Here is a 14,738-nt window from a genome sequence, read left to right as displayed (position 1 = left end):
ATGGAGCACTCTGGTCTAACAGTAATACAGTTACCTCTACACAATGTGCATCAACATGAGCATTGGAAGGATTGACCTTTAAGAACAGAGTGGCCAGGCCAAGGACCAGGTGGGGGGGGGCTGTAGTGGGGTGGACAATAGACTAGAACAGGGTGGAACTTCCTGTCCCCATGCAAGCAGGTCAGAGGTCAGCAAGGGTATATATAAAAAATAATTATATATATATATATATATATATATATATATATATATAGTAGATTTGTACATCTTAACCTTTATCTAAAAATAAATATATATCATATGTATTCCCTGTCTAAAAGGTACGGAGGGGTGTTGGCTCCTCGTGGTCAATAGGTTGCGATAAGCTGTCAGCCTGTGGATGGATGCAGTGGTGGTCCCACTGATGGTGGTGGAAGGTGCTGTGGTCCACATGAAGACCATGCGCCAACAAAGTGTGTGAAACAAGTGTGCTGTGCGGGTGCACCGGTGTGCGCTCAGGGCGCGGTGAGTGCACGCAGGGCGGGGGGAGGGTGAACTGGGCCGACCGTTATCAGTTGATTAGCCAGCAAGTCGCGCCTTTTTCCTGTGATCGCTCTGCATGTTGGTGAGCGCCCGACCAACGATAGCTCCTAATGCACTTTGGCATGCACTTCAAACAGTGGACTGTGTGGACAGCTAATCTGCATCTTCCCCGCCGCTTCATTCACGTGTTTTCACAATAGAGATAGTGTATCACATCCCATTGCAGACAGCCGCCTTCTCACTGACAGGTCTGACTCCTTTCTCTGAAAGGTCTAATAACTCCCTAAACCTCCAAGATGTCTATGGCCATATATATGTTACAGCATGTTATTAGATGATACGGTTGAGGCAGACATACTGAACCTCTGCTTTGAGAAATAATAAGAATTCATTTGGAATTCAAATATTGTCACTTTTTGGATTGAAAATGACTTCTGAAAGCCATTCAGTTAGGTCGGCCTCTTGCGTCTAGTATGATGGTAACAAGAACGAACAGCAGATACCCCTTTCCATGAGGAATTGTGAACAGCAGCTTACTACTGTGTGGTTAGACACATTTAGTGCCAAAGTATCACAAAGGAAAATGAATAGACTTCAAAAGGTCCCTTTCAAACATTTGCTAATGTAATGAATATCTTTTTCTTCCCAGACACATTAGCTCAGTGGGTACAATTAAAGCGCCACACACACACACACACACACACACACACACACACACACACACACACACACACACACACCTCAAAGGGAAACCAGTCTTTAGATCCATTTAATGTTCAAAGGATGTCAAGTTGCACTCCTTAAGAGGAAGAGCAACACAAAACAAAAGGCCCAATTAAAACGTGGTACATGAAGGGCCTTAATCAGGAGACTTCTCATTGCTACTGCACAACTAAATAAATGGGCCCAGGAAACAAACAATAGGCGAGGAAGACGGATAGAAGAAAGGAGTGGGGGGGGGGTTGGGGTGAATGAGAGAAAGCGGCGAGCGTCGCCCTCTCCTTTATTTATTTTCTATCTGGCCGCTGCATCCGTGTGGAGAGCGTGGGCCGTGGATGTAGTGGCGTGGCGGCCGGCCCGCTGACAGACCGGCCAAACACCGCTTTGTTCGGCCGCTGATTAGACACACGGCAGCACATGGGTGGAGAGACACGGGGCCGCACGCACAACACCGCCACAAACACACAACTGGAATACAGGGACCACCACAAACACACAACTGGGATACAGGGACCGCCACAAACACACAACTAGGATAAAGGGACCGCCACAAACACACAACTAGAATACAGGGACCGCCACAACCACACACAACTAGGATACAGGGACCACCACAAACACACAACTAGGATAAAGGGACTGCCACAAACACACAACTGGGATACAGGGCCTGCCACAAACACACAACTAGGATAAAGGGACCGCCACAAACACACAACGAGAATACAGGGACTGCCACAACCACACACAACTAGGATACAGGGATCACCTCAAACACACAACTAGGATAAAGGGACCGCCACAAACACACAACTATAATACAGGGGCCGCCACAAACACACAACTAGGATAAAGAGACCACCACAAACACACAACTAGGATAAAGGGACTACCACAAACACACAACTAGAATACAGGGACAGCCACAAACACACAACTAGGATAAACGGACCGCCACAAACACACAACTAGAATACAGGGACAGCCACAAACACACAACTAGGATAAACGGACCGCCACAAACACACAACTAGAATACAGGGACCGCCACAAACACACAACTAGAATACAAGGACTGCCACAAACACACAACTAGGATAAAGGGACCGCCAGAAACACACAACTAGAATAAGGGGACATGGTGGTGTGGTAATGGGTACATTAACACAATGGGCCACGGAGGTTTAACGCAATACAAAGTTTGTTATAAAACAATCATACATTTTTTTGTAGAATCCTTTATCTAACAAATACATGCATCAATTTTGTATACAAAACATTTATTAGCATTTTGGCTCAATAAACAACATTGTCATTGTCAGATAATTCAGTTGAGATAAATCTGAAATATCAGGATTTTACAAAGATAAAAAAAACAGCTTGGCCATCTTTGAGAACAGCTCTAAAGACATTTTGTAAATGGTTCAGCCATACATTACATTGTTTTTTTACACCTGTGAAAAGTGATTGCCTAGGACGCAATATGCAGAAGTGACAATTATCATCACAATAAGCCCTAAATGAACACACGTTCCCACAAAGTAGAACCAGATAAATCTTACTGAATGAAAGCTCAAAAAAGCGCTCCACGTAATTACTGGCCGGGGAGTGAACTGCCAGATGATCATGTATTGAGAGCGCAAAAGGATTTGAATATATGAGCGGCTGCCCCCTGCTGGCCACACCAACCTCACTGATAATCTCCTGCTGATACAGCAAAGTAGCAAATAGTAGCCTACACAGTGACATGGAATCACTAAGAGTACATCGCGTTAAAAAAAAATTCAAAAAAGGAAACAGAAAAAAAAAAATGAAGGGATTTGGAATGATTGAATCGATCTCATGTCACATTTGCTTTAAAAAAAAAATACAAAAGGATCCTACACATCCACTGAAAGTCCCTGTAAAACTAATCCTAGAAAAGTAACTCCCATTAGAAGATAAGAACTAAACAATTTCTGAAGCTAAAGTGTAAAACTCCCGAGTATAAAATATTGCACTTAGTTTTTTTCCACGTTTAGGTTTCACAGTTTGATTGGTCTAAAGGTCCAGAGTCCCTCTGCATTATGAAACCCATGCAGGAAAGGAATAAAAACACTGACGTGTAAATCTTACAGGTCAAAAGTGTAAAGCCATTTTTGTTAGTGCATGTGTTTCATACAGAATCACAGAGACTTAAATACTCAGAATAATGCATAGACTCACAATAAGTGATCATCACAGTAAATGCTTGTTGCGCAATAGTGCGGCCTTGTCCGGTGCCTTCCCATGGTCCCCCAATTTTAAGATGATCCCCAAATCCTCAGAAAGCAGAAGGTGAAGACAGCATTACTTCACCAGATGGCCCCAGGCAGAGGCTCCTCTCATTAGCACAACAGAATGGCAGTACTGCAAAGTAGACCAACACACCATGGAATGGAGACCTCCTGAAACAGTGGTGACACTTAAGAGGGGAAGCCATGAGGAGGAGAGTGGAACCTTAAGACTTAAGAGCAGGAAGAGGAAATGTGTTCTCAAGAGAAAACAAAATATATTCCAAAATAACATTGCTGGCTTCATGTGTCCATAGAAATGACCATCCAAAGAGATTGTGTTTCTATAAGGCCTGTGAGGGGAGGGGAGTAGGAATGCTTGCTGTGGTCATGTTTAAATGACGCCAAGAATGGGAAAACGGCCTTGATCCCTTTTTATTTCATGGACAGTGAATGTCCGAGCTGTTAGCCATTAGCCAACGCTAGCATCTCATCAACGTTGCTTCCACCTTTGAAGAAAAGTGTCTCTGGGCAGAACTCCCATTGGTCATTCTGCACCCCAAAAACCCCTCCAGCTTCTTATAACAGAGAAGGCTAAGACTGCAACTTGATGGAGGGGGGACCCGAGGGCCAATCCCATGGCAGACTGAACTCAAGTCCCTGGTCCATTGCAGGTCCCAGTTGATGAGGTGGTGAGGAGCCCAGACTCACTGGATCTTAGACAGGCCGCTGGCCAGGAGCAGTCTGAAGGGGACGGTGGAGCGGGACACTGTGAGGGGAAGCCTGTGCAGACCTGCAGGGAGAAGCAGAAAGGACCAGAAATCACACAGTGAGCTGTAGGAAACACAAGGAAAGAATAAACCAGACGACCACGGGTCAGAGAACAAAAGAGAGGTTTAAAGGGCAGCAGAGATGCTATCAGCGTCTTGAGGAAGAGGGTGTGTGTGTGTGTGTGTGTGTGTGTGTGTGTGTGTGTGTGTGTGTGTGTGTGTGTGTGTGTGTGTGTGTGTGTGTGTGTGTGTGTGTGTGTGTGTCCCCAAGGAGAGACTGCTCCCGTCCCCTCACCTTCCTGAAGGATTGTATCTTTCTATCTGAGGAAGGGACCAGCCCTCTTGAACACTGGGGGGGGGGTGCTGGAACATTGGGGGGGGGGGGGGGGGGGGGGGGGGGGCACAAAATAATAATACTGACCAAAGGCACGGATGAGCTCTCGTTGCACCGCCCATGTGACCGTCTTGATGAGGGAGGCCGAGGTCAGGCCAGCGAACATCATGTTGTACAGGAACACCACGTAGAAGTTCCCCAGCCAGTTGTAGCGGCCAAAGTCCCCGAGGAGATCGAACCGAGTGATCCCTGGATCCCGTGTAGGTGGAAATTAATTCAATTAACAAGGTGGAAATTGGTTGGTTCTATGAAGAAGACATTAGGTGTAAATGCGTCGGGTCTATGAACAAGACGTTAGGTAAAAAAGTGCTGGTTCTATGAACAAAACAATAGTTGTAATGCATTGGTTCTTCTTCTATTCACAAGGCAGCCTTCAACCGCCACAGCCATCAGCGCGACACACATGCCCCCTGGTGGCCAACCAGAGGATCACAGCTCATGTTGCTAAAGTAGCACTAACGGCATTGTGAGAGGGTTTCTCACGGTGAATGGTGCATTAGCCGCTTGTGACCGAGTGCTGCTTACCAAGTGTGCGTGAAAAGACCGGCAGTGCAGAGCTGAGAATGAGCAGAGAAACACAGTTCCCGATAATCTGAAAGAAGGGGCCAGGTCAGAGGTCGTGGTTTAAAATGGAAAAACACAAGCATCGTGCTCCATGCTGACATCTTATCTCCCTCCCTGGTCAAGTGTCAGTAGGGTTGCGTTTTTTTCCTAGAGCATGCTGCTACATGTTGCCAAACCTGTGGTTAAACGTCTACGCTCACTTAAACAGGTAAACCGTTTGTTTGGTTGATTCACTCGCATTGTTTGATACAATGTTGTTGCATTTTAAATGCTCTTGCCTTCAATGAGCAGGAGTGATAGACATGATTTATGATTCTAGCATTTAACACAACAAGTTGAATCCTGTCCATACCTGGGGAAGGAATTTAAATCCTTAGCTCAAATACATTTAAATACATTGAATATTTCAAAAGACTGCGTTTTCCTCTTTCTAACAGTAGCATCAAGATCATTAGTGCAATCACACTTGAGAGGATTATAAATGGCATAGTTTTCCCTTCTCTGGTTATTGTGCCTTCTCTGGTTCTGAATCAAACTGTCTAGTCTGCAGCTTGGAGAAGAACGTGTATGTTGTGGTTTACCTGTGTGAGGTTGGTGTCCTGGGCACGGGGTAGGAGGCTGGTGAAGAGGGGAGAGCTGTAGAAGCCCACCACTGAAGACACCATTAGGTAGCTGGTGTACAGGGTTAAGGTTTTCATTCTTTTTATATAGGCGTCGACATCGATGACTCATATCGGAAGGCATGAAGCATTTATCAAAGATCAACCTTCTCATCAGTTTGTTGACAGATTTAACAGAGCAGGAGCCCTCAGAGGTGGTCTCCATGCCAACACACAGATAACCCAGCTCCTGCAGAGGCAGTCTAACATCTTGAAGAGCTCAGAGTGGACAGCAGTGCTCGTCTGTGTGCTCGTCTATGTAAATGACTTCAAATTAAAGGATACAAGATGAGCACCACTTGCACTGCGGCTCCCAGAGAACCGAACATGGAGAAGGAAGCGGTGCCAAGACGAGGGTCCTGTCAGCCACAGACACCGTCAGAGGTCAGTTCCGCCAAAACAACCCAAAACATGAGACACTCACAAACCTGTATTTCCAAGACAGAAGCCTCACCTCCATGCCCCGAGGCATCGCCGTTTCATCGAAGAGCAGCTCCAGCACATTGAAGATCACCATCAGAATACAGACCACCTGCCAAACACAACGCAATACGCCGTTAGGTCAAGGAGACGTGCGGCCATGCTAGCTCTATGGTGAAGGTCACAGAGGACAGTGTTGCGGCAGTCGTGGTGGTGGTGATACACGTACGGTTAGCGCTAGCAGCAGAAGCATCGCTAGTGGGTAGCCCAGGTTACGTTGCCATGGGGATGCTTTCCCACGCATCTCTGTGAAACAGAATAATATAAAAAAAATGTACACATCGTTAAACAAAGCGTCTATTTATGAATGTGCCAGAGCGGTGGAAGAGCTTCACCAGGATACGTACCCAGGGCGAGGCGCTGTGTCTGGGCCGTGTGGTACTCGTGTTTCAGCGCCTCCACATTCATTGTGACCCAGCAGGAGGCACTGCCACCCCCTAGGAGAACACGCAAAAACATGCTCAGCACCTCACATGGAAACACGGTCAAATGGTTCACCAGAGAGAGGAGCCCGGCGACTGACTCACGCTTGAGTTTCCTGGAGAGAGAGGCCTCCTCAAAGATGGTGCAGCTCAGAGTGTCCTCGATGTTCTCCAGCAGCTGTGAAAGACACGGGACACAGTGAGAAGGATCACAGTCAAACGGAAATTCTGCATTTATACAGCAGAGCGGGAACGCTGGCCCTAATAAACCTGACCATTCCTGCTGCTGTCCATTTCTTTGATTAATTGACCTACACAGCTTTTACACAAATATCTTATCCCACATAGTAACTGCTCTCAGACCATTCATCATTTCATTATTCCCCGGATAACCCCTCAAGAACACGCAACTACATTTTAATTATTGACTTTTAGTGTACAGAGTTGAACCTCACCCTGGGTTTGACCAGGAAGCTTCCGGTCACACTGAACATCCTGGCCAAGCCAAAGGGGGTGCACACTGAGGAGGAGAACACACACACACACACACACGATAAATCCTAGTGTTAACCACATTGCATATTGTATTTGAAAGGTTCTGCTATCCTCACGTAAGAGCAGCATCACTCCGAAGAGAGAGATCCCAGAGTAAAAGTAGGGCAGATAATACTCCCACAGGTCTGAAACAAAGGGAAGCCAACAGGTTATGACCAGCGTTTACATTACAACAGAAGAGAGTGCTGGCCCCGTGTTGGGAGCTCACCGTAGAGGCTCTCCCGGGCCATGTTGTGGTGGAGCAGGGCAGACGCCACCCACACCATCCCCACCACCAGCAGCGCCAGCAGCAACAGCAGCACTACTGCCTCATAGACCCTCGCCATTACACCCTAAGACACAGACGCATGTCAAATCATCCATGCACCTGAGAGTCACTGCCCACGGGCGGCATGTGGCTCAGGAGGTAGAGCAGGTGGGCTGGTAACCAGGAGGTTGCTAGTTCGAGCCCCGGCTCCTCCTGGCCTAAAGTGTCGAGGTGTCCCTGAGCAAGACACCTTACCCTAACTGCTCCCAACGAACTGGCTGTCGCCTTGCATGGTTGACTCCGCCGTCGTTGGGTGAATGTGTGCATGAATAGATGAATTTTAGGCAATATAGTAAAGAGCTTTGAGTGGCCACTGGTTAGAAAAGCACTACATAAAAGGCAGTCCATGTACCATTCACAAAAAAAAAAGTTACTGCCCATTGTTGAAGCATGGTGGATGCTACCATGTGAGGGCTAGGGTTTTGGCAAGGGCTAAGGTGATTAGTGAATTGAACCACGTACCTTCTTGGAACCTGCAAACCCCTCGGACTCGGTGAAGAAGTAAGCAAAGGGCATCAGAAAGACGAGGGACATGTTGGAGAAGAGGAAGACCAGGTTCCACAAGCCTATAGAGTAGGACACACAGCCTTTAGACCAAGCATTCATCTGTAGTTCCGCTGTATACCACCGGGTGCTACAGGCCTGCCACGCAGCGTGAGATAAGTATGGGGGTGAGGATGGGGAATGTGCGATGGCTGACATGGAATAAGTGTGGAACAAACAATGTACTTATTGAACGTTTCTCAGCCACACCTTTCCCGTTGTTTAGTCTACATTCTTTATGTACGGTTAATCTTTACGACTTAACCGTACTAGAAACTAGGGAGGTAAAGGCCTGAGGTAGATCACCATGGTATAGGAGGAAGAGGACGGGCATTGTCGACACTGATCCGTGGTAAATATCATCTTTGGTGGCGTCATTGTCATTACTCAGTGCTGGTCGGTTTGGCTTCTGCCTGACCCCGGGAGGAATGTCCTGTATGTTCTGTATGCGAGCACAGGGGAATTTGAGTGTAAGCTGAGTGTGCAGAGAGGCCGGAGGCGTACCGTGGATGAGCGAGCCGTTGAGCCAGCGCATGTAGTAGCTCTGAGGGAAGGTGATCAGCACCTCGTTGGACAGGATGGAGATGGGCAGCAGCAGCACCGCACACACCGCCACCGAGAGCGTGAAGGTGCACAACCACAGCCTGCGTAGGGAGGACGGACACATGGGTAGGGGTTGAGTCTACGTAATCAAACTCATCAGGTATATGGGGGACTGTACAGCACCATCTAGGTGATAGGAAGGGAGGGGTAGTATTTCTATGTTGTGCCTGCGTGTAGGGACAAAGGTCAACCAAACACGATGTCCACCGTTTAAACTGTCACCAGTGATCTATTCCAATTCCGATTGGGAACCAATGATCATTGTGGCTCGTTCACTTACGCAATTTTGTTGACGGTGGCATCTTCAATGTCGTCTGAAAGAAAGTAAGCACAGGAAATGAGTGATAACATCCATTTCCTACAGCTGCAGGCTTGTAAAAACATTCACTAACATTAAACAATGTTCGGCTGGAACGGAAGACATGGAAAACATTGAGATGTTTGGAATGTAATAAACGGGTTCCTATCTGGTTGGGCTCAGTGAGGGGAAAAAAATGATGTGTGGAAGGACAAGGTGGTGAGTGAGTGAGACAGCCAGGTGAGTGGAGAGGGACCACCTCTCCAAGAGAGAGGGGGAGCTTATCTCCTGAACATTATGTCCAGAACATACTGCAAATGTCCAAAAGTGCATGTGTTCGGCTTGTGGCCGAACACATTTTCCTTGTTGATTAGTGGCAAATGTTCCACATTTGGACTGTAAAATAGACTAAATGTAGCAACAAAAAAATTCTTAGGATAAAGGAAAATGAGACTTCCTTCCAGTTCAACCATATATCAGGTTGAGTCATGTACAAGAAAGTGAAAAATGCGCTCCATTTAAAACCAATGCTATATTGGTATATTTATAGACCTGTAAAGCTCAACTCTTTCGTCGCACTGAGGTACAACAGCTCAGCTGTTACTGACACAGTTTTCTGATTTCTCACAGCCATTCACAGACTGCTGAGGCATCCATTAAGTCAAGTTGGCTGCAACAATACAGAGCCGCTGTTTGGAGGAGCTACAGCTGGACCCAATAAACATTTCCCTTGGACATGTGACCCAAGTTTGGTTATCAGAAAAAAGGAGGGTCTGCACACTGTTTAAATGCCCCAGAAGTGGATTTATTAACAGGCAACGTTTCGATTCCTTGAGATTGAAACGTTGCCTGTTAATAAATCCACTTCTGGAGCATTTAAACAGTGTAATTTAAACAGACACTCCTTTTTTCTTATATTCAATACTATTGTCTAGCACCTGTGGATTACCTTTGGATGTGCGCGCCACACCTATTTCCAAGTTTGGTTATCGACACATTGATGAAATGTGTCTGTAATAATAATAAAAAAAGAATCATTGCCTAATGGATCCTTTTGTTGTTGGGTTGTTTGACATCTAATTTGGATTCCAATAAACCAGCAAGGAAATTCATATTGAAACTGAAAACATTTTTTTTTCCATGCCTATCCTTGGTGAACACAGATTGAGATGTTTGTGTCCATGCAGAATGGTCTTCGGAGACGAAGAGCAGTATGGGTTTATCTTGCAGGAACATTCTTCGTCTGACTGAGGAGACTATGCAGGTGAATGTCGAGTTTTGTTATGTTACTCCCACCTCTGAGAAGTCTGGGGGTCTGTGTGCCTGCCAAGGTGAAGCGGACTGTGCTGAGAGAGAAAGGCTACAGTGTGGTTCTCACAAACACATGTTTCATAATGAACTCAACTCAGAAAATAAAGATAATAGCATTCGACCATTGAAAATCACGATGTCAAGTGCTATTGAAATATTATTGACTAGGACCATTCTGAGTGCAACAGAGTGACCACACAGCTAAATCTGACCTTGTTGCATGTATAGTGAGTACATTTGTGGTGCAATATTTACTCCAAAATACCCTTGTGTGTTTGCAGAGAAGGAGAGGTGGCTTGTGGGAAATCATATGCATCTGCTGCTTGAGATTTGCATGTGCTTGCACGCAAGGCGTGCCCCTCCAAATTCTCACTACAGGAATTCTTTACAAAAACTTGTTTGTCATTACCTCCGCTGTCAACATTGTCACCGTTTTGCTCCGGGCACTTTGGTTTGATAGGATACTTATGTGTTGATTACCTTACCAAGCAGCCTAGCAGGGATAAGAGAATTGATGGCCTTAGCTACCCACAGAGTGGGAATGATGGACTGGCTTTCATGCTCACCCGTGACAAACTCTGCATTCTTCTTGAAGTGTGTCAGGATCAGGTAGGACACGATGTAGAGGCCAATGAACAGGAGCACACAGATCTGGAGAGGAAATTAAATGTGTGCATATTTTATTCCTGTCTTTCTCCAAATAGCTTGAGTCCATATTCTACAAGATAAGTCATATCACTTTTAGTTACAATGTTGACCATGTTGATTAGCATCAGAGATGTTGTGTATTATGCAGCCAGGTGAAGGGGGGTGGGGGTGAGGGTGGGGGTAGGGGGGGGGGGGGGGGGGGGGTAGAGGCTGGGGTAACATACAGAAGGAATTGCATACCGACTCATCACAAAGCCTATCACCGATCAGTCAAGATGACAGTGGTTCAGACTTGCTGTATGTGCAAATCTCAAGTTGTACGACATTCTGATTATTTAATGTGCAAGGAAACCAGTTGTATGGGTGATCTAAATAGACACAGATGAAAATATCAGGCAATTTATAAGGAATATATAAAATATGAACCGTTTTTTTGCTTATGATCAAGTGCTACCAAAGCGCGCACACACACACACACAATCATGGAGGGGTATATTGGTCTAAGAGGATTAATGGCAGAGAGCCAGAAGCCCAGTGATGGAACGTCAGCACAAAGTGATCAGCTCTTCCCTGAACTATGGACTATGACTATCAAATTTGCTTCAGCCATTAGTTGTGCTGCAATCTCTGCTCTAGGAATAGTCACAACCTCCCACCCCAAGTGCTAGCGCATGTCTGCTAGTTGGTCACAGTGACATGTCAGCCAGCAGCCTGGAACTAAAGGGGTTATCCGCAACAGCTTTAGACCGATCGCACAGTGACAACATGAACACAATTCAATCTGTTTCCAATTGGAGGTTTCATGTTTGAAAAGGAAAAAGATCAAACAATGCCGATATTTTGGTAAAACTGCAAAGATATACAAGCCTTGCATGTCTAATGGTGTAATGCTTTTTGAAATTCACTAAACGAATTAGCCCTATGACATGTATAACAAAGAAGCACTCAATAATGTAATTTGTTAATTCTGCAGACTGTATTATCTAGAAAATGTAAGAATAACATGCTCTTTGCCCCGTTTGTTTAATCCATTGTGCAAAACATTTGTGCACCGTCTCTGCTTAATGTCTGAACTTGTTTTCCCCACCTAACAGGTATCTCAGTAGACAAACACCGACTACAGGGAGTTCTCTGTTGCTAATGCAGTCCAAGGAGACGCCTCTAAACTAGTCCTCAGCACTCCTAGCAGTTTCTCTCTCTCTCACACACACACACACACACACACACACACACACACACACACACACACACACACACACACACACACACACACACACACACACACACACACACACACAGATTTGTCAACGCGTGTCATGTTTGCCACCAGAACGTTTCCCACTAATAACATACAAACACACATCCATTCTACTACAGAAGATCATAAACAAAATAATGAATGCTCATACCATTAAGAATAACTTTGGCAGTACTCATAAAGTCACCACTTTATTAACCGTTTTAATTGACACGGAATTTAAAAGCACCATGTTTTTCGATGAAGAGTTGCTAAGCAGTTGGTTACATTTCACTACATGCCAAAAGTAAAGAGGACACACAGTAACACTTCACGATTTCTCCTTTGCAAGTATTACAAAGAACGAATTAACAGATCAAAATGGGGGAGGGGCCTACTCTTTAGGCTTTATAATGCATGAAGAGGTACAAGAGGGGTTGACCTATTTAAGATAAAATAGATAAAGGGAAAAGTGATCCAGCATCTGCCACTCCAATGCTATTACATCGGCAAAAAAATTGGTAAAATGTGACAAATGTGTCCAAATAAAATATATTTTTTAAATGTGTCCAAATCAAATATCTTATTTAAGATGCCAGTAGGAAAATAATGCACTTTAGTGCAACAGATCGCTGGGATGTTGCAATTAACCAGTCATTTGTTATGCGCATAAACTTATCAGCTCAGGCAGTGGGCTGGTTCAGCATTGTATAACCGTCTATACATTAGGCAAATCCTCTGTCATATTCCAACAGATAAAACAATAAGCAGGGGAAAAGGGTCAATTAAAGGCTGAAGGAGGGAGGACACTGTGAGGAACCGTGTGTTTATGTGTCTCAACATTGTGTGTCCTCTCACAACTTTTGGGGTCATTTTAAAATGTCAACACAGTGATGCACAATGGAACCGTCCAACCCCTTGGCCTTAAGATCAGTTGATTAGAGAGGACTGTCCGGGTGGTCACACAGTGCAACATATTCTATATCATCAATAATCAAACGGTTTAACTTCAGAAACCATAACTGAAGATGTTCTAAGAAACTGTTGAGGTTGTTCCAAGGGTGTGTGACATTAACAAATAATGTTTGCTGTATGTAACAACACCTATTGGTGACTGACCAGATTTGACTGTCCTCAACTATTTGAGTAAGGTAGCATGTGGTCTTTTAAATGCTGATTATCATCACTGGACATGTAGGCGTACTAGAATAGGTTAAGACTGTAAACACAAGCCCATGGGTGGATTCGTTCCGAGAGCCTTAACCAATAGGTTAAGACTGTAAACACAAGCCCATGGTTTGATTCGTTCAAGGCAAGGAGCCTTTGATCAGATGTGCTGTTTGTATCTTTATCTAGGCAGTCATGTCCACACAGATTTAAGTCAATGTCTCCACATAGTGCCAATAATTGAGCCATTCACATGGCTATAAACTACGATGTACACCGAGACAGACCTCGACATACTATCGATACACATATAGAACACTTTGCGAAAAGTGGGTCAGTATGAAAGCATATCAACACCTACACCAACGTTACTGCTGTGCTTTATGGCGTTAAATGTGGACCAAAACTAATGTGGAGGTCTGAAGTAGCAACTAAACCACAGTGGTGCCATGACATTATAAGAGGATATATGAACCCGGTATGAGTTTAACAGAAACCAGCTGCAACAACCCTCCAATTATTGGAAACTGCAAAAATGAGAAAACACTCGATATGAAATGTCAAGCATAGCCATGTTTAAATAACTGATTCTGCCTTGGTTATTATTTATTTTCTTGGCTAAAAAGTAACCTTAAAACAAAAGTAGCATTGACTGAGGTTTATAGCTGTTCGTACACGACAAGCAATCATTGGACTACTGAAGTGTCGTCCTTAACCGTGAAACGTTACTTATGTTAACGTGTTCATCAAATGACTGGATTCCTCTCCGTGTTACTTACGATGGTCTCCCGGACGCGGTTATGAAAAAGTTGCTCCCTGACCGACACGTCGTCTCCTTCCATTCTCCGGAACCATTCCAGATCCTCCTGCTGGGATCACTGGGACTGAGCATTAACGTCAGGCCGATGTAAAGAGCATCTCCTGGGGAAAGTGGTGGATGCGCTGGTTTAGTTGGGCTACATTTTCAACGTATGGCCAGGAGTTGATGCTGGCTCACTACGTGCATTTGAAGAATGTGCAAACCGAGGAGTGTTGAGGAAGGGGTGGTCCGATAGAAGGGCAACCAGCCACGGTGCAACCCCGTTCGAGGGCGTTCTTCTCTCCCGACGGAACGCCTGCAACGTGATGCTCACAACGGGACTTTCAGTGACATGGGTCGGGCAGCGAGAGAGAGGGCGGGACTTTCAGTGACACGGGTTTGGCAGCGAGAGAGAGGGCGGGACTTTCGGTGACATGGGTTCAGCGGCGAGAGAGAGGGCTTGGCCTCTGATGATCATGGAGGAATG

The 14,738-nt window shown here is 45.4% G+C and overlaps 1 protein-coding gene across 1 annotated transcript; it reads right to left on the bottom strand.

The window, feature by feature from the left end:
• Positions 1 to 2,545: 2,545 nt before the first annotated feature.
• On the bottom strand, positions 2,546 to 14,448 carry lmbr1l (limb development membrane protein 1-like). Its single transcript, XM_079741791.1, has 17 exons — positions 14,232 to 14,448; positions 10,967 to 11,051; positions 9,072 to 9,105; positions 8,693 to 8,832; positions 8,108 to 8,211; positions 7,547 to 7,670; positions 7,395 to 7,463; positions 7,239 to 7,303; positions 6,889 to 6,961; positions 6,709 to 6,798; positions 6,531 to 6,607; positions 6,336 to 6,413; positions 6,167 to 6,240; positions 5,804 to 5,894; positions 5,184 to 5,250; positions 4,686 to 4,847; positions 2,546 to 4,287 (listed from the first exon to the last, which is right to left on the bottom strand). The coding sequence occupies exons 1-17, from the start codon at positions 14,292 to 14,294 to the stop codon at positions 4,202 to 4,204; spliced, it is 1,482 nt and encodes a 493-aa protein (XP_079597917.1). The 5' UTR covers positions 14,295 to 14,448; the 3' UTR covers positions 2,546 to 4,201.
• Positions 14,449 to 14,738: the final 290 nt, after the last annotated feature.

The sequence above is a fragment of the Pollachius pollachius genome (assembly GCF_949987615.1).
Source record: "Pollachius pollachius genome assembly, chromosome: 8".
Lineage (NCBI taxonomy): Eukaryota > Metazoa > Chordata > Actinopteri > Gadiformes > Gadidae > Pollachius > Pollachius pollachius.
The sequence above is the reverse complement of the archived record's forward strand: the minus strand, read 5'-3'. Positions and strand labels throughout refer to the sequence as shown.